The sequence below is a fragment of the Schistocerca gregaria genome, chromosome 1, assembly GCF_023897955.1.
Source record: "Schistocerca gregaria isolate iqSchGreg1 chromosome 1, iqSchGreg1.2, whole genome shotgun sequence".
Taxonomy (NCBI): Eukaryota; Metazoa; Arthropoda; class Insecta; order Orthoptera; family Acrididae; genus Schistocerca; species Schistocerca gregaria.
In genome coordinates, this window is record NC_064920.1 from 693,959,888 (window position 1) to 693,981,362 (window position 21,475).

General features: G+C 43.4%; 1 protein-coding gene across 1 annotated transcript in view; it reads right to left on the minus strand.

The window, feature by feature from the left end:
* The window catches only part of LOC126302399 (lachesin-like), a 1,147,869-nt gene extending 1,144,135 nt beyond the window's left edge, over window positions 1-3,734 (minus strand). Inside the window, exon 1 of the mRNA XM_049991738.1 lies at window positions 3,452-3,734. Within this exon, the coding sequence (XP_049847695.1) occupies window positions 3,452-3,569 (118 nt within the window). The 5' untranslated portion in view covers window positions 3,570-3,734. The remainder of the gene's footprint in view (window positions 1-3,451) is intronic.
* Between the last annotated feature and the right edge of the window lie 17,741 nt (window positions 3,735-21,475).

Below are 21,475 nucleotides of genomic sequence, written 5' to 3' on the forward strand. Positions count from 1 at the left end.
AGTGGTGAACCATCACAGCCAAGCGTCATAAACCTGCTTCATAACAATGAAACGCCGTTGTTGCTACTAAAAGACTTCGTCAACTTAACTGTACTTCATCTCAAGCGTTTAGAACTTTAGCAGTCCGTTAAAGGATGCGCAACTCATTTCTAGTGAAGCACTCTGTATGCTTTGAATTATTGAGTACGCAGTAAACATACAAAAAGAAATACATATTTTGCGACCCAGTATAGATGGCAACTGTGCCGCATTTTGAACAAATATCTCATGTAAAAATTCCGTGGGCCCGTTTTAGCTCTTCTGGGCGATGTTACTCACTAAATATAATTAATGACAAGCTATCAGTATGTGTAAATGTCACTTAGCAATGACGTAAACACTAATAATCAAAACTGACATAAGAATTTTAGACTTAACAAAATATTAACATACGTGACGTTGGTGAAAAGAAATCCTTTACAGTTGTCAAGCCGCCTAGTAAGGCTTTACAGTGCCATAATATCAGAGGAGAGGACACCAGCATTCTTTGTATCTTCCCCAAAGGATAACTTACCATCATTTCGAACTACCTTGCGCGCCGGCCATAACAACAAGGCTACAAACAGGGAACATAACGACTGAGCTGGAAGTGGTGAAAGTAAACTTTCACTTACTCTGAACGTTTTTTATAAAATCACTTAGTACCATCTGAGCGTATTCATACCAAGCCATGAAGTATAAAATGTGGGTATTCAGAAAATACGCGTTTTGCTTTGTTGAAACGGTTTATATTTTGTCTATCATTCGATAAACCTGCTTCTGTAATATGAGATTGCAGTTTTAGCCTCCATCCAGAAGAAATTTTGGTTGGAACGCGGCTGCTGTCGAACCGAAGGAAGGTAAAGTGTAAAGTTTTCTGGTCTGTGTAAGTCATAACGTGAATGACTTTTTATTTAAAAATTATATTATGATTAACCGCATTATTAATCACATCGGAAAGAAATGTAAGTGGGCTGGCATTTTTACTCGCCTGAAAACCAAGGACCGTTCCTGACACCTTTCAGGACTGTGGTGCGTGTGTCATTTTCTGCGGGCATAACGCAAACGGTGTTGATTTGTTTGGGGATATTCACCACTGGCACGTAATTGTGCACATTGCACGGGACTAAGAGAAGTATTTACAGGAAAGAAAAGTGTCGGAAAGATTCAAATAGAGGTCTGTTTCAAGAACGCTGGAAATATATTGCCCATTAAACAAATGGTGCTGAAAGAGTAGTTAATCATGGCGGATTAGAAAAGATGAGAGTCCTTCACTCTTGGTGGAGTACATGTCGTGCTGAAACTGAAGCTACAGTGAAACTAAACTCTCTGCTATGCCTGTCCTCCCGGTATTGGTAGTCGTGTAGCATCTCGGTATGGTGTGTACGGGGCAGAAACAACTTTAAGAGTTAAGTGAAGCTTAGGGTTTAATGTCTCGCAGACAACTAGAACGTTGAAGTTCTCTGTTGGACAAAGAAGCGCAAGTAATTCGACTCTGGTTTATTCAAAGCCATCTGGGATTTCACACGAGGTGACTCATGTAAACCACGGAAAATCCGAAGGTTGATGGTTGGCCGGGAATGTGAACCCCACTCTTACCAACGTGAAGTACAGATTCTTCAGCAAGGCGCCACGTCGCTCGTTTTGAAGCTTTCAGTGAGTCCCGTAGGTGTGCTCGGACTAGTTAATTGCAGGAGTACTGCTCACGAAAGACTGGATTAGAGCTAGTGTGCTGGTCGCGTACACGACTGGTGTGGCGTTCAAGTTGCAGATAGAGAGCACGAAAATGTTTACTTGAAAAGTGAAGTCAGCGACCGTGATAAGTAGTTTAGAAATCGGTGAGAATATTTGACAGACGTTTCAAAACAACAACACTTGTGTTTCAGTATCTAGAAATTATTCGGATATTTATGCATTAAACCCTTACCATCACACGTGGAAAATTCCTATGTCCAGGATATACAATAAATTCTATAATATTACAACAAAGTGGATCGAAGCAGGTGGAAAGTACGTAAAAGATAAGTTATCGCCTCGACTGTAAGCTTAATTGTTATTGTAATGTGTATACCTGATTTTCTTATATCGCATCGGACACTAAAAAACCTGCAGTTAAAAAGTAATAATCCATCCAGCCGCCTGGAGGTATCTTGTTTGAAAATACAGTCGAATCAGAATTTTTTAACAAACCTTACAGGTTTCATATTGATGACATCCAGCCGGAAAACTATTCGAAGTTTCCTGATGAAAGAAAAAAATGAGATAAAACGCGCGCCTTGGCGGTTCATCTCTACACAAATTACAACGGTCGTTGTGCCCCAGACAGGCTAAGCCTGCGTTCGCTAAATTTTAATTTTTTCAATTACTCTGTGTACAACATCTAATTAGATGATAGATACTTTATATACTGGATTACATCAGTGACAGATATGTTTGGCAGTGTACTTATTAAAATGACTGAATGTTGGTTTCTTATTTACAACGAAATATGTAGCTGAAGTAGCACAAATGGGCCATTTGGAATCTTCTGAATAATAAAATACGTTGCGCCATAACGTCACAGCATTACGCGATATAAAATACATATTTAATACTCAAAGGCTTGAAACTTGTATTTCGCTGTATTTGCTCCTGTTTTCGTAAAAAAGCTCCCAGTTAGCCCACGAGGTGACTAGCTAAATACGTATGACTTTTTTAAATAGACAATGGAATACTATAGTATTGCATTGTCTATTTAAAAAAGTCATACGTATTTAGCTAGCTTGGAATACTATAGTTTTGCATTGTCTATTTAAAAAAGTCATACGTATTTAGCTAGTCACCTCGTGAGCTAACTGGGAGCTTTTTTACGAAAATAGGAGCAAATTCCTCGTCCAGACGTATTGATACCAATGGAATAATGCGTATATCTCCTGGCGTAAGTAGGTGAGAAACACTTGAGAAGAGGTGTGGATTGCAAAGTAAAATGACAAATACGCTGCAGCTGAAGAGATGCACTGGCAGTGCGAAAACTTTTGTTACTTTTTTATTTTCTTTTACTTTATTTTCTTTAAGTACAAATGGTTGAAAAAGTTTCTTCTCCACATTTGGCACCTCGCTGACTACCTACTATTGCGACACACGAAGAAATTTGCGAAACGTGTTGAGCCATGTGAGGATGTAAGTGCCACGTTAGATGGGACTCAGCAGATCTCCCAGCATTAATTTCAGGGATGGAATGTACACACTGTAAGAACATTGGACAAAGAATTTTGACCAAAGTGGGGAGTACGTCGAAAAATCACTTTGATGCACGAATCTTTTACTGCCTCGCCCGAGACGTCGTTCGTAATCTCTCGAGTGATTAAGAGGCAAAGTTCGCTTCATTCTGTTGAAAGAGTTTTATGGGATACGGGATGGTGCGACGCCCTGCGACCACGTGGTGAGAGCTCACCTTGAGAGGCAGCGGGCGCGGGCGCCGCAACCAGCAGCAGCACGGCCAGCAGCAGCGGCAGCGGCGGCGGCGGCGGCGGCGGCGGCGGTGGCAGCGAGCGCGGCCGCCGGGCCGCCATCGAGACAGCTGAGGAGGGCGCAGCCGGCGTGGCGGGCGGAGAGTGGCGCGGCGTGGCCTAGCGGCGGCGCGGCAGCGGCAGCGGCAGCCCCATGGCGGCGGCCGGCGCTCCGGCTACTAGCGCACTGAGGCCCGCCTCGCGCACGGCACGCGACACACACACACACCGCGGACGCAGACGCCGACGCCGACGTCGGCACGCTGGCGGCGGCGAGGCGCACGCGCGGCCCGGAGGCTCCGGCCGTACGGTTACAACACAGCCGCTGCCGCTGCTGTTGCGAAGAGTGCGCCGTGCGTTAAGCAAACTTCTTACAACTGACGCTCCCTCGCTAACTCGAAACTGCGAACCACACCGTAATTCGCGACGAATCTTTGCCTTTTGCGGGAAACTTTCTACCCAGGTACCCATTCGGGTAAACATCCCTGAAGAAGTCAACCTGCCAGTATTTCTGTCATACTTTTCTCATCCTCGTGCGTTTGAAAACACAAAATGTTACCCGTGAAAGGCACCTATCTAGGATGAAGTCCTGATATCAAGGCGGTACTTCAGTTCTGGGGGCTCACGCAGTCATCGTCGCAGACGAAAGACGAACCGAATACCTCTATTACACTGAAGAGCCAAAGAAACTGGTACACCTGCCTAATATCGTGTAGCGCCCCAGCGAGAATGTAGAAGCGCCGAGAAACGAGGTGGCATGTACTCGACTAATGTCACAAGTAGTGCTCGAGGGAACTGACACCATGAATCCTGCAGGGCTGTCCATAAATCCGTAAGAGTACGAGGGGATGGAGATCTCTTCTGGACAGCACGGTGCATGTCATTCCAGATATGCTCAATAATGTTCGTGTCTAGGGAGTTTGGTGACCAGCGGAAGTGTTGTCCGCCCCCGGTAACTAACGAGGGAACCTCCCCATCGCACCCCCCTCAGATTTAGTTATAAGTTGCTTATTTTTTTCATAGTTCCACACAACTTCTTCCTGTTTCCTCGATTGATCTGTGTTCAGTTTTACAAGGCCTATCCACGGTGCCAACTTGTAACTAAATCTGAGGGGCGTGCGATGGGGAGGCTCCCTTGTGAGTGGTCAGTGCGACAGAATATCAATCCTAAGGGCCCGAGTTCGATTCCCGGCTGGGTCGGAGATTTTCTCCGCACAGGGACTGGGTGTTGTGTTGTCCTTATCATAATCGTTTCATCCCCAACGAAGTGGCGTCCAATCGAAAGACTTGCATCCGGCGAACAGTCTACGCGATGGGAGGCCCCAGTTACACGACATTTATTTAGCGGAAGTGTTTAATCTCAGAAGAGTGTTCCTAGAGCCACTCTGTAGCAATTCTGGGCGTGTGCGGTGTCGCGTTGTCCTGCTGGAGTTGCCCAATTCCGTCAGGACCCACTTTGGACATGAATGGATGTAGGTGATCAGACAGGTTGCTCATGTACGTGTCACATGTCACTGTAGTGTGTATAACTACCAGGGGTCTCATTTCACTCCAACTGCACACGCCCCACACCATTACAGGGCCTCCACGAGCTTGAACAGTCCCCTGCCGACATGCAGAATCCACGTATTCGTGAGGTTGTCTCATACAAGTACACGTCCATCCGCTCGATACAATTTGAAACGAGACTCGTCCGACCAGGCAACATGTTTCCAGTCAGCAACACTCCAATGTCGGTGTAGACAGGGCCAGGCGGGGAGTAAAGCTTTGTGTCGTGCTGTCATCAAGGATGCACGAGTGGACCTTCGTCCCCGAAGGCCCATATTTCCGGAAGTGCTCCTCTTCTGCCACATCAAAAGATTTTCTTCAGTTGTCGTTGGTCTTGCTCTTTCAGGATCTTTCTCCGGCAGCAGTCATGTAGGAGATTTGACGTTTTATCGGATTCCTTATATTCACGGTACAGACTTGAAATGGTAGTAAAGTAAAACCCCACTTCATCGCTACCCCGGAGATGCTGTGTCCAGTCGCTCGTGCGCCGACCATAACACCACATTCACTCTTGATAATCTGCCATTGTAACACCAGTAACTCCCAGGCACTTGTTGTCTTATATAGGCGTTGCCGGCAGCAGCGCCGTATTCTGCCTATCTACATATCTCTGTATTTGAATACATCTGCCTATACTAGTTTCTTTGGCGCTTCAGTGTAATTCGCAGCCATAATAAATGGCGACATTTTTTACCCCTAGTTCTACAAGACTAGAAACTTCCTTTTTTTCGCTCTTCGTCTGGAACTTCCTTCACCCCAGCCCCGGTGCCTTATTTGTCGTTCGATTTTAGAGCGGGGACGAACATTAATCGCACTTGGGGCAAGTCCTTACCCTACATTGGCCACAATATGGTTGCGTCTGTAAGGATGACTCTAAAAGTGAGGCGGATATGGCGCTCTAGCGACACGTACCTAATGTTTGCACTGCTACCTGAATCTTTTAACTACACGGCGGAGTCACTGGCCATCAGGGAGGATATTTGTTATGGCATGCCGACTTTTCGGCTCGATCCTCACGGACTCCAGAGTTGTGTTGAAGAAAGTACCAATCCGGCGTTTGATAAACAGACTATTAGACATGTCTTGGATGTCTTGGGGGCCATATCTGACGCGCGGACGTTGGGCATTGATGTCCGCTCACTCTGGATAAAAGGTATTCACGGTTTTCTCCATAATGAGACCCTTGACCGCCTCGTTAAGAGGAGCATTACGGATTTCAACTCAACGATCACGACTGGAATCGGGAATCGCACGTATCCCAGCACCATAACGGAGGCCGAGTGGCGGCCATAAAACCGAACATGCCTTCTGGGCCGTGGCTCATCTCGGTGGAGCTTAGTGGACGTCAAGTACCCTCTTTCAGACGCATGAGGCTATGACATGGGACTTACCCCGCCCCAGTATACCGGTTGAAAATCACCGCTTCTGGACACTGTTCAAAAAATGGTTCAAATGGCTCTGAGCACTATGGGACTAAACAGCTGTGGTCATCAGTCCCCTAGACTTAGAACTACTTAAACCTAATTAACCTAAGGACATCACACACATCCATGCCCAAGGCAGGATTCGAATCTGCGACCGTAGCAGCCTCACGGTTCCGGACTGCGCGCCTAGAACCGCGAGACCACCGCGGCCGGCTCTGGACACTGTGGTCAGGACACCATGGTGGTGGCAGATCTGAATCACATCATATTGGCATGTATATTAAGTACTCGGCCGCACAGGCGATTTTGCACAAATAATTTGTTGTGAGGGCTGCCCCCCCCCCCCCCCCCTCCTCTACTACAAATCTCTCTTACTCACCGGCACAACTATATACAAAGGTATAATTTGCTCACGAACTATTTAAAATGCGCCAGTATCCAGCTTTGGCCTATAAGTTCTGTGGATCTCGTCCTCCCATGGAACCAGCCCGGTTCGAAAACTGGTATGCCTGTTTGTCTTTTTTCCTTGTTTTAAGAACTTATCTTTGTAAATGACGTCGTGGTCATTCCTTTATAATTTGACGTTGATTTTATTTTCCTCTGGAACTGGTCCGATTCAAATCGTGGTTCGTAATTTTGTGCTTCTTGATTTATCTTTGTACTTCACATACTTATCACTGTTCTGTTACGAAAATTGCAGTGATGTTAACTTAGCACTGTTGTAACTATTACTGGCTGTTAAGTGTTCGGCTTTTAGTGTTTCTATTTTATATTAATTACTTGCGTTTTTACATCCGAACACTTTTTACTGTTCTATTGTGGAAAATGGAATTATGTTACTGTGGCACCTTTGTAACTACTCTTGGCTGTATGGTCTCTACTGCTCAAAGCCAAAAAATGTTCAAATGTGTGTCAAATCTTATGGGACTTAACTGCTAAGGTCATCAGTCGCTGAGCTGACACGCTACTTAACCTAAGCTATCCTTAGGACAAACACACACACATGCCCGAGGGAGGACTCGAACCTCCGCCGGGACGAGCGGGGACGAGCTTTTAAATAAATAACTTGAATAATTAAAGAAACAAGCCAATGTTTACAAGTTTGTACAAAAACGATTACTACGAAAAGCACTCAGACCAAGAGTCCTGTCCTACACACACAAAGATATTGTAACCTATTCATAAAAGCAGTATTCCTGCTGTCAGTCACTGTTTATGAAGGCGGCAGTACGGTACAATGTCCTAAAGAAAAGTAGAGTGTAAGTCGCAAATAGAGCACAAACGGTACAGGCAACCTCAAGAACAAAGGCTTATCATATTGTTCAAACTTCCACATGCTCAGTGAAAGGTTCTCCGTAATCGCTCTTGCAATCCGTGACCAGATGGCGACGTTGCTTAAGTAGTCCTGCTGCGTGACCACAGGAAAAATATTTACCGAGCGGAATTAACTCACAAGTTTAACTGTTTCAAACGGTTGCTTCCTGTTCAGTTGCTCAACTGTCGCACTCGCCCTGGTGCCGCGCTTCCCGCTGCTGGTGGAAACTCGCTGCACTGATGCCCAATACAGACTGGCTGAGTTGTCTCAGCAACACCGGGTGAGACCGCAGTACGCCGTTGGCAGAGCAGTGCTTGTACACTAAGCGAGAGTTTAAAAGGTGCCGGAAGATCCGGCACAGGTCCCACAAGTCGCACTTTAGGAAGCCTCATTGCCACTTCGCCATATGTTATTTCCCATGTGTGAAACTCTAAACAGTCTTCACACTATAGTCTCTAAACACAGAATGCAAAAATAAAACAGGTTCGAAAATTGTATGGACATCGAAGGAGACAATTTCCATCCCTCTTCTGTAAAGGTCGGTTCTCCTGTTTGTAAATTATGTAAGTTATTTCACGTCAGAGTGATAAACGTTTTTCAGGCCACTCTTATTTTGAGCAACCTGTACAAGACAAATGTACGAGGTTGTGTATGCTGAATGAAGGAGAACACAGACTAGCTGACATTAACAGAAAAGGGACATCCTTGCACTGGCGAATTTACGTTAGTACACGCGACCACTTCAAATACATTTGAGCTTTGTGTAAGTCATGTAGTGTAAGTAAACATCCCAGGTGTTACAATGTTTTGTCCGCAGCTCGTGGTCGTGCGGTAGCGCTCTCGCTTCGCGCGCCCGGGTTCTCGGGTTAGATTCTCAGCGGGGTCAGGGATTTTCTCTGCCTCGTGATGACTGGGTGTTGTGCGATGTCCATAGGTTAGTTAGATTTAAGAAGTTCTAAGTTCTAGGGGACTGATGACCATAGATGTTAAGTCCCATAGTGCTCAGAGCCATTTGTTACATTGTTTTATTCTTGACACAAGACTACCCGAACGGTGAGTCATCAATGAAATCAGCCTAAGAAAGAAGTGCTAGCGACTCGAGAAAGACTAAGACAGAAGATCTGAGAGATTGCAGTCGTGAGGTATGGACCGAGCCACCTAAACGGTAAGATCCAGACACCAGTCACAGACTGGCGTACGGCTTTAATCCGTCAGAAACATCCGTGTGATTCTCTGCTGGATAATCTCTCCCTCTCTTTCACTCTCTTTTCCACGTCCCTCTTATCTGTTCGCCACATAATTCTAACAAGTTCCATGTACAGCAAGTCTCTTCTGGAGACATTGGCCTTATGAAATCAAGTTTGCCGGTCGGTGTGGCCGTGCGGTTCTAGGCGCTTCAGTCTGGAACCGCGTGAGCGCTACGGTCGCAGGTTCGAATCCTGCCTCGGGCATGGATGTGTGTGATGTCCTCAGGTCAGTTAGGTTTAAGAAGTTCTAGGGGACTGATGACCACAGATGTTAAGTCCCATAGTGGTCAGAGCCATTTGAAACATTTTGAAATCAAGTTTCCTGCTACATTAACTCTAGTAGCCTCTGGATTCAGTGACACGCCAGACAGCATAGGGACAGCGTCTGTGGCTGCATGCCCCCTGAAAATGGCAGTCAGCACAATTCGCAAGGCAGTATCATGTTACTCACGCCACATTCAGTATATTGTTTCCTTAATTCAGCTGTTACTGCCAAAATTACGAGTTATGTGTGGAACAGCCAAAATCTGTTGTAATCAATAGTTATTCTCTTATAACTATACATAGCTGTATACCTACAATGTTCACTACATCAAGTTTAAGGAAGATTCCTTCGAGTCAAATATATAACAGTTTTAGTTGCAGCGCCTGCTGCATACACGTTTGCCTTTATCTTATATTTTTTTATAAAGCTCTAAGTGCTAAAAGCGACAATCCATTATAGCGTAAGCCATACAGTCTGCTCAAAGTCGTGCCATAAACTGGCTTCAGCCAGACAATATGGCTTACACTGTAATACTAAATCCCGTCCGAAAGGGCCAGTAGAGTCCAAAGGTACTGACCGGCCGCCGTGTGGTCCTCACGGATATGGAGGGGCATGTGGTCACCACACCGCTCTCCCGACCGTATGTCAGTTTACCAGACCGGAGCCGCTACTTCTCAATCAAGTATCTCCTCAGTTTGCTTCTCAAGAGCTGAGTGCAGCCCGGTTGCCAGCAGCGCTGGGCAGACCGGATGGTCACCAATCCAACAGCTAGCCCAGCCAGACAGCGCTTAACTTCGATGATCTGACGGAAACCGGTGTTACCATTGCGGCAAGGCCTTTGGCTTACAGTTCAATAAACTGTCGCTTTTAACACTTGGTCGTTTACAAAAAAATGTTTAAGATAATGTACAGAAAGCGTGTAACGATTGCTTCACCTAAAACAATTATGAGCTTGACGCCAAGGACCCAGCGTTAAACTTGATACGCGTCAGTCCTTGGCTTAAAGACTGTCGTCTGACCAAAACCGGTTGTCTGTGAATAAAAACACAGTGTATCTCAGAAATGCTGCAACACAATTCGAGAGGTTGCAGAGTGTCTCTTGAGGGACAACTCGAGGATAGGAACTCGTGTCTGGAATCGTCATCCAACGACGCTACAGTGCGTAAATGCTACAGGCGCTGGCGCCTGCCAGTAAGCCATACCATCGGCAGTAGACGTGACTCTGAACGCTGACGGACCACAGGCAGAACATCTCGCAACGTTGTTTGTCATTCAGTGATCGCTACTGATTGTCACGAGCGCCAGCTGCTGCGTACTCAGGCCTTCCCTCCTTAAAAGCGCTGCTCTGTTGCCTCCGAGGACAACGGTTTCCGACACAGGTTTCTACCCGCAGTCTATTTTTCTCCCAGAACCCACAAAAATCTTCCTTGTTTTTCGGTATATTGGAGTAAAGTAAACTACAGATGAAAACCCATATCCGAAACTGTCATCCACCATGACAGCACAGCATCACACCCATAGTAGACAAGGCCTGTATGTGCGGCAGCTAGCTCCATCTTCTCTACTGGCGAGAGTGGCAATCGGTGGCGATCACGGAATAGCACACAACATTGCGAGACGTTGCGCCTGAAGTCCGTAAGCATACAAAGTCTTTCTGCCAAGGAGGTGGCCTAATGGCACGCGCCGGCGCCCATAACTTTGACTCTCTTTAGCGTCGATGGATGACGTTTCCGAACGCAGGGTACTATCCTTGATTTATCCCCAAGACATCGTCTACAAGCCCTCCACGTTTGTTGCAACATTTCTCGAACACCCTGAACATTGCAACATTTTTTTCTGGATCCACACTGCCCTTTTTTAAAACTGTGTATCACGTAAGGTGAGACATACACTCGCACAGGAAGTTAGCGACCGTAACGTGTGTTAGCGGACATCATAATTGAACGGAGAACTAAACGGTGCGTCTTTCAAGAACGCATAAAAAATTGTTTAGATAATATATAATGACAGCTTGTTGTCATTTATCATGAGTGCACCTGCACAAGAATAGTGGCTTATTTATTTATGGACAAACCATTATTTATAATTATTGCAAATTATCTGAGCCTGACGGAATGTTTATAACATTTCTTTATTAAAATATTCCTATAATATATTAGTTTAAGGCGCCAAAGTGGTCAGTTTGAATAAAATTTTATCTGTGATGCTTAAGGGCGATATATTTTTGGTAGGGATGACCTTCCGCCAATGAAAAAGCAGATAGTAATGGAACACTATGGGAGTCAAGTGGAGACTGTGACTTCTCGAGTGAAAACCTCAAGGGAGCGATTCTGGTCACTTTCTATGGAGTCGTTGAAGAAGGTAGGGCTGTCTGTAGTAATGTGCATGATTCAGACTTAAAATTTATTGATTGTGGGTGGTGAATAGTCGCTATCATGCTTTAACTTCTGAATGAACTCATATTTCCAGACGTTTAATGTGCTCCAGAATAGGATCTTAACATTTGTCGCTTGATTTACAGAATGTAGAGTAAAGTGTCTATGAGTTACTACTCATCATATCACGTGTGTCAATTTATAAATCATCGTGTTAACCTCTCAATTATTTCGAGCTGGTGAATCTTTGTGTAGTGTGATCATGAAATGGACTTACTTTTCCCAAGTCTTTGATGACTGTTTAGTTTGGAGATTTTGTTACTATTCTCGTATCACTCTCAACGTAACTTTACTGCATTTAATAAGGGTATTTCCTGCCTGATTTTTAATTTAATATCATAGGAGCGCTCCCCATATATTTCAGATGTCTTTCCTTGAATAAACATTATTCACCATAATTATCTTCCGTTTCATCAAGTGCTGACGTTAGAAAAGAACTCTTTTTATTAAATTACATGTTTATCATTTATTTTATATCAACCCCAGATAAAGACGCAACTGATTTGCTCGTGTGGACTGCTGTATGGAAGAGCAGCTACACTGAACAGTAAGTGTTAGGCACCGTCGCAATGTATGTACGTATAACACCAAAGTACGTGACATACGAATAAAATCATGTATATTTAGGACCTTTTTATTCATTACATATAGTGGAATGTATTTAGGTTTTTAAGAGGTAAGTAATACTTCGCTGATTGTTCAACTTTGTTATCGTTACTCACGGTACTGTGCTATCACTTGGTTGTCACACATGTCACCTGTTTTTTCGGATCCTATTGTTCCTACATGGGACAATATATTCTACGGATGTGCACTTTTTCCTACTCTTGTGCACAACGTTTATCATGTGTCTTGTGTTTATTGAACCTGACTATGCTCTTAATGACTAAAACCATTCATTTTTCTGTACTACGTAGTCCTTACTAATTTGCTATGTTTAGGAGTGATTTAGTGCCATTTAGCCTCTTTCAGTTGTTTTTTTTATTATTGCTCCCTTTCATTGTAGCTTACGTACACTTTGTACTGTAGCGATGTTCCTGTATATACTGTTTTCTGAGAGACTGATTAGTATACAATTCACTTGCGTATTCAATTCTCAGTTGGTGTGCAATAAAGATACGTCTCCTTGTCTCGGATTTTCCTATCTATTGCCCTGATTTTTGTGGTTGTAAATCGTCAGCCAGCCGCGGTGGTCTAGCGGTTCTAGGCGCTCAGTCCGGAACCGCGCGACTGCTACGGTCGCAGGTTCGAATCCTGCCTCAGGCATGAATGTGTGTGATGTCCTTAGGTTAGTTAGGTTTAATTAGTTCTAAGTTCTAGGGGACTGATGACCTCAGATGTTAAGTCCCTTAGTGGTCAGAGCCATTTTTTTTGTAAATCGTCACTCAGATGAATTATTTCTCCTTATGTTTCGTTTTTTATGAATGTTGTATTATGAGTGGTCTGTAATTTTATAATTATTTTGTTCCTGCCCTTCTTTCTCTTCCATGTACCCATTTTTCTCTCGTTACGGGCTCTAATTGTACCTTGTACGGTTTGTGTACTATTGGCACACTCTTGTTTTTATTATGTATATTTAGGTTCAGAGTTAGGTCTCTGTTAATCAAATTGTTTACTTTGTAATGTGATCGGAGATAGCGTCAGTGTACCAATTCAGTCTCTCCGCTGGCGGAAATTTCTGTCGGCTAAATTCCATTGGCAGCACACTGAATCTTGTATCCTACATGCACTGTTGTTTATACTCTTGTTTCATAAAGTATTTAGGTTCATATTTAGGTAATTATTGCTATTATGCACTTTTTGGTTACAGTATAAGGTAGTTCAGTTACTTCTATGGTGCACAATACAGCGCCACTGCCCTTTCACAATAGCACCAGAATGGTCAAATATGTGTGAAATCTTATGGGACTTAACTGCTAAGGTCATTATTCCCTAAGCTTACACACTAATTAACCTAAATTATCCTAAGGCCAAACACAGACACCAATGCCCGAGGGAGGACTCGAACCTCCGCCGGGATCAGCCGCACAGTCCATGACTGCAGCGCCCGAGACAGCTCGGCTAATCCCGCACGGTGGAAAGTTCTGTCAATTAAGATTTGTAACGCCGTCGTTGTAACAGGAGAGCTCTGATGCTGACGGCTGATATATGTCGTACCATACTCTACATGAAGAGTTTTCTTTTTAGTGTGCCTCTCCTTCGAGCATTCTCTGTAACACCTTTTGTACATTTACTCGAAGTGACTTTCGCCATTTACTTTTGTGTTTATGGCTTTGTACGTTACTTCGGTAGATATTCTGATGATTTTCTGCGCCCAAAACTTGTCAATAAAACAGAATTTTTTGAACATTAAGTGAACAGTTATTCTAGCATGAGTCTCCTCTACAGAAATTACTTTTTAAATTTGATTTGTATGTGTTTCATATGACTTGTACTCCTGAAACTATATGTACAAATAACATTTGCATTCTTTTAGCACATATTGTATTCGATGTGCTTCTTGTACTGGACTTTGAAAATATGTACTTTGCCTTATTTTGTAATTGTGGGGAATCATTGACATGACAGGAAATTTAAACATAAATTATGTGTTTGTTTACAAGTGAACATAATGGAGGAATTATAAAAAAATGTACACAATATTACAACTAAATGTCACCCAGATCCAGTAATAATAATAAATTTATAACGTTAACTCTCACATTAACTGGATATCAACAAAGTATTGAGAATTCTACATACTTGTAAAGGCTTTAGTCTAAGACCGAATTTCTTTCAAATCAGTTTAGACAAAATATTAGTACAGGCAAGCATTAGTATTCGTCGGAATGGCGCAATTCTGCTGGTTTTCAGATCTGTTGTCCGACAGACCAATATCTCAATTGTAATGTCTCACTAGGACTGCGATACATGGTGGCAGCTTACATGAGCCCGCGACGAACGAGGAATCGCCTGTCTTCTCCTCAGTAACTGTGCTCAGTGGGCCATTAGGACAATCTAGGTGGACTAAGCTGCACTGGACTCGGTTGTTTCCTTGTCAGAACTGTCATTTGTGCTACGACGAATTTGCTGTAGTTTCCTACCACAGGTGAATTGTTTAAATAGTGTTGTATGTCTACAACATTCACAACCATCTGTGTTTAGTGAAACTAATCAAACTAATAACAAGCTATTCAGCTACATGAAATAATATTCTTGAATTGTTAATGCGTGGTGTTTCGGGGTCTCACTAATGAAATTTGGAAAACGATTATTGATATATAGAGGATCATTTTTGTCTAGGAACACTTTCTTTTGAGTGCGTCGTTTATGACTTATGTACCTTAAGCGTCTGTGAAATGTTGAAAATTAATAACAGTAACTGCACAAGTCGATGGAAGTAATAGGAACCCACCTCCTATAGGACATTACTCAGTTTTTTTTCAAGTTCGACCAACAGGGCTTGTTACTGTTTATTAAGAAGTTGAGTCATTCGGGCTGTTATAAACACTAAAATTTTCACTAGCATACATAAAATGAAATTTTTTAGTTGCAAGATTTCAAATTCTGATGAAATTTGAGGTACTTGATCATAAGTGCGCCATAGTACAGTAGCAAGTACAAGTATTCGCCTTAGTAAGTTTTCAGTCCAAGTGTTACCATCGTGAACGTCCTGTTCATTTTATTTGACGCACTCCTAAATCCATGCATTCCGTCGCTGAAAGAAATTTTGCGATGGTAAACGTCACACGTTTTTAGACCTGTTGGTAGCAGCAGGATGTCGCGTCACGTGGTCTCCGCAGTGGTGCCGGCACGGTGGCTCAGGGGACTGGTTATCCTCTGCAGCAATAATTTAAAAAAAGGTGAGTGGAAGTTTCGTAGACATAATTTAAAAAATTGCATGCGATATCCGAACAGAACTACTGAAGAAAACCGAAGAAAGAAACAGGAAAAATATGGAAGGGCGTGACTGTAGTCGGGCAATCGAACACCTGTCGGTCCACGAAAAATTTTCCGTCTTCCTTTACGATAGGCTTCACCTCTAAATGATGTGAATATATGCTACGAACGATATATTGTTCAGATTCCAGCTGTAAGTTCCGCCTCCTCGTTAGGACAATTGGGATAGGTTAACGCCACGCAGGTCAACGAAGTGGCGTCCAGTTGAAAGAAGTTCCAAACAGCCGGCTGAATACCCCTCTTGTGTGACTCCAAGCCAATCATTCCATACCCATTTACTTACCCGACTTGTAGTTGGATATTTTCCAGTTTACCTCATAAACAGACGTACGTCGTTCTGAACACAGGGACAAACGCCAAATGCAACAGTAACCTCTATAATATCCTAAGAAAGTATTATAAGATGACTTCCGTCAACTATATAAATGATACCGTTTATAACGTTGGAAACTCAGTGAGGCTATTCTCTGAAGGTGCTGTTATATGCAGGGTATTAACATGACGATGATGGGAACATTGAGCGATGTTGAAGGAGCCTCATAAGCCTGTGCGGTTAGAATTAACCAGATCCCTTGTCTGCACAGTGTCTCTTATGTAATTTGTTATCGTTGACTTGCGTTGTAATTCTTTCAGTGTTGTGATAAGCACACGTTTATTTATGTACATTATTTCATAACAACTGTCTGTTCTACAAATTTAAAATGATATGGGGAAGAACGCAATCGGATGAGGATGTAAGTTAACTGTTGGAGCAATTTTCGAATTCTAAAATCTTACCTAGTGAAATTCAATTTTCCAGTGATCTGACGGATCTGAAAACTCGGAGCAGCATGAAGATGACGATGACCATGAAGAATGCCTTTACGAAGATGGAGAGGAACAATTTACTGCTCATTCTGTTGAGTGTCACTTATTGTTTTCTCATAATGGGAATGAAATATGAGCTACAGCCCCTCACGACGGATTTCTGGTACACGAAGCAATAAGAATGTATTGAAAGACGATCAGGTATCTACATTGTATTCTGTCAGAAACTGTGATAATGAAGTGTCTTGTTTTATCTTTTTCTTTCGTATACCCCTCGCCGAGGAAGCGTGTTCGTGGACCAGCAAGGAGGTCGAATCGTTTATAAGGATTCGGTGGATATATATTTACATGAAATCGAAACTCTATTGATGTTTTGATCCCGAATGGTGTTCACAGATCAAGAAACAAAGACATCAATCTGGGGTATTGGGTGTAGCCGACCATTGGCCAATGAAATAAATTATGTCTCGCGACCGCTTCCATACTATTCTTGGGGTGTTGCGCTTAGACAGTGTAGTAGCCTAACGTGAACACAGATCAAGTGACAGACTGGAACCAATCAGAAAAGCTTTGTACATGATGGAAACTAGCCAGAAGGGTGCCTACATAACGGGATGGTACATGATCGTGGATGAATAGGTCGCTGTCCATTTCAACAAAACATGCCATCAAGACCTCCTAGATACGAGATAAAGTTCTGGGCCATTTGTGACACTGCAGCAAGCTTCTGCGGAAGGTGAAATTGTATTTGGGGAATGAGCAAGAAACCATAGCAGTGCGATCTGGAGAGAATGTTGCGAAAACCCTGGTGATTAAACTTGAAAAGTGTGATGTAATATCACCTGTGGTAATTCTTTTACATCTCTCGATTTAGCTTATTCTTTGCTGTCAAAAGATCTGACATTAGTCGGTACTACCCGAAAAAACAAACTTGAGCTGTCTGCCGACTTTATTACCCCAAAAGGATGTGTAGTGCAAAACTACAGTATTTCGTTTCAACCGGGTGTGATTATTGCCTCTTATGTTCCCAAGAAGAGCAATGTTGTTACCGGACCTATCTCTCTTCACGACCAGCCAACGCTATCACTAACAGAAGTAAAAAAGCCTGAAGTTATAATTACACACAATACCACAAAAAGGTTACGTTGACACCATGGCCCAGAAGACACGATGATACACAGTGAAGACGAAACAAGTAATCGCCACTGGTGGTTTTCTGCAACATGACCGATATAAGTGTAATGAATACGTATGTAATTTGGATTATACTGGGGTCGTCGGGCATTCATCGCCAATTTGTGAAAGCAACAAGCAGCGGTAAATAACTTAAAATGGTTCAAATGGGTCTGAGAACTATGGGTCTTAACATCTGAGGTCATCAGTCCCCTAGAACTTAGAACTACTTAAACCTAACTAACCTTAGGACGTTGGGGATTGGCTCTGAGCACTATGGGACTCAACTGCTGTGGTCATCAGTCCCCTAGAACTTAGAACTGCTTAAACCTAACTAACTTAAGGACACAACACCCAGCCATCACGAGGCAGAGAAAATCCCTGATCCCGCCGGGAATCGAACCCGGGAACCCGTGGCGTAGGAAGCGAGAACGCTACCGCACGACCACGAGATGCACCTAAGGACGTCACACACATCCATGCCCGAGGCAGGATTCGAACCTGCGACCATAGCGGTCGCGCGGTTCTAAACTGAAGCGTCTAGAACCGCTCTGCCACATCGGCCGGCAGTAAATAACTCAATGAATCCATTAGTAGCACCGGATCCAGGGAGGGCAGCGAAACTTCCAGTTATGAAAAGGAGAAGATCTGCATATTATGTAGAGAATAAAGACAGAAAAGGTCGAAGTACATGTCATCAGTGCACCAAACTTGTATACTCGAAACGTTCTGCTTATTTACAATAAGAATTATTTTTAAAAACACTTGCTGTAGAATAATGATAAACTATATATTGAGGTGACAGAGGTCACTGGATACTTCGTAATATCGTGTCTGACCTCCTTTTGTCATCCGTATTGCATCAACTCGACTTGGCGTGGAGTCAACAAGTCGTTGGAAGTCCTCTGCAGAAACATTCAGTCACGTTTCCTCAATTGTCGTCCATGACTGCGGAAGCGTTGCCGGTGCGGGATTCTGCATACGGACTAACCTCTCGATTTCGTCCCATAAATATTCGATGGGATTCATGTCGGGCCAAATCATTCCCTCAAACTATCCAGAATGTTCTCCAAACAAATCGCGAACAATCTGACTCGGTGATACGTCATCCTTAAAAATTACGTCGTTGTTTGGCAACTTGCACTCAATCAACGGCTGCAAATGGTCTCCAAGTAGCCAAACATAACATTTTCAGTCAATAATAGTTTCAGTTGCACCAAAGCATCCAGTCCATTCGTGTAAAAACAGCTCATACCATTATGGAGGCACAACCAGATGGCACAGAGCCTCGTTGACAACTTGGGTTCATGGTTTCGTGGAGTCTGCGCCACACTCGAAATCTGCCATCAGCTCTTAACAACTGGTATCGGGACTCATCTGACCACATTACGGTTTCCCAGTAGGGTCCAACCAATGTGGTCACGAGCCCAGGAGAAGCGCTACAGGCAATGTTGTGCCGTTACAAAAGGCACTTGCGCCGGTCGTCTGCTCCCATAGCCCACAACGACGAATTTCGCCGCACTGTTCTAACGGACACATTCGTCATACGTTTCACACTGATTTCTGCGGATATTTCACGCGGTGTTGCTTTTCTGTTAGCACTGACAACTCTCTGCAAACGCCGCTGCTCTCAGTCGTTAGATGAAGGCCGTTCACCATTGCGGCCATTGCGTTGTCCATTGTGAGACAATGTAGATCTCGGAATATTGAATTCACTATTTTCGAAACGAAATTTCCCATGCATCTAACTCCACCTACTATTCCGCATTCAAAGTCTGTTAATTAACATCGTGCGTCCGTAATCACGTCGGACACGTTTTCACATGAAGCACCCGAGTACAAATGACAGCTCCGCGAATGTACTGTCCTTTTACAGCTAGTGTAAGCGATACTACCGCCATCTGTATATGTGCATATAGCAATCCAATGACTTAAGCCACCTCAGTGTGTTTTAAAAATATTAACTTTAAATAAATAAAATTATTTCAAAAATTTTTACTGTCCGACTCGGTAGCTGCGGTGTCAGCGCGGCAGATTGCTAACCGAAGGGGCACGGGGTCGATTCCCGGCCGGAGCGGAGATTTTCTCCGCTCTGGCATTGTATTTCATTGTCCTTACGTTCGTATCGTCGTAACTTACAAGAAAATCGTCTCCATTACACTGATGTATCGTCTTTCCGTTACTGAGATGGCTGGATGGGCACTGCAACGTCGCGGTTATTTGTGGTATGGCCCACACAAATAACGTCCACTTACTTTGCGGTGATTTCGCCTTCTGTAGTCCGGTTCACACTCCTTTTCTATTGCAAACGATTAATGTTACATATTAAAATCGAAATTTAATGTGTTCCGCCTTCACAAGTTGCACCACTTTACGATACTAAAAGATAAAATTTCAACAATTACTGAATAAACTTTTCAAAGCTCCTTGTGTCCACGTCCGAACATGATCACAGCTGACATCCAAACTCCACTTTGCACAAACCAATACTCTTAGCCCACAAAATACGCTCGAACGTACTGTTTTGTGAGTGGCCGATATAAATCGTAACCAATCCAATATTAGTATTAAGCAGCGAAATCCTGTGTCTTTTACTTTTGACCAATTGAATATCTGTAGGATGTTTACATGTTGAATAAAATGTGTGTTCCGGCCGCTGTGGATGAGCGGTTCTAGGCGCTTCAGTCCGCAACCGCGGTGCTGCTACGGTCGCAGGTTCGAATCCTGCCTCTGGCATGGTTGTAAGTGATGACCTTAGGTTAGTTAGGTTTAAGCAGTTCTAAGTCTAGGGGACTGATGACCTCAGATGTTAAGCCCCATAGTGCTCAGAGCCATTTTTTTGAATGTGTGTGCCCGCTGTGATTTGTAACTAATTAAGTTTTGTTCATATAGCTCAATAGTTGTCACACTGTATTTGCTCGTTTCTTTTTCTTAGTTACACATTGCGATGCAAGGCGTCACTCTTCAGCACAAACCGAAAGACAAAAAATTGAAAAAATGTATTTATACTTCAAAAGTGGTTCACGTCATAATTAGTCAAAATAGTACAATTTAAGGAATACAGGCCTGAGAGTCCTAACTGGTAAAGTAACATTGTACAGATTTCCTGGTGAGCAGGGGGTTAAGAGCTATGGATATCCGTTCAGTAAAAGAGATGTTTTACAGTGTCTTAGGTATGCCCTTCAGAGCCCATTTTTACTACACAGCTCTTTTTGTTTTGGTCCATACTATAATACCTGAAAATTGCCTACCCTACAATCTTAGCAACAACAGAACCGGTATAAGCATTCCACTGTCAGAGGTATCAGAGCGGTTGCCATGTATAACTTTCACCTTGGTTGTTTCTGGACAATTATTCCGTACTTCAGATTGATAAATTTTACCCTTCTCCACCATCCCTGAAGGTTTGTTACATCAACACAGAATCACCCTGTATAAGGAAGTCGGAAACTGAAAAATCGTAACGAAATTCGCGAACACCCGCGAAAGACTGGAGCTTGGTGCAATGGGTGGCAGTTTCCCCTTTGCATAATCGATTAATTACACCTTTGGCAATCATCACCCGAAACGGTCGCAATAGGAAAATGCTTACGGAGTAATTTGAGGTATAAAGATCACAAAAAACTATTCGTAGCAAATGTAGGAATCAAACAGAAATTCACTTGAAGAGTTCTAAGGGAAAGTAATACTACAAAAAACGAAGTAGCTTAATAGTGTTCGAACCCTTACGAGGCAGTATTAACACGGAGACAGATAAGATTCAAGGAATACTAATACTCATATTCCCGGCACGGGTTTATGTAGTTTGTGTGAGAG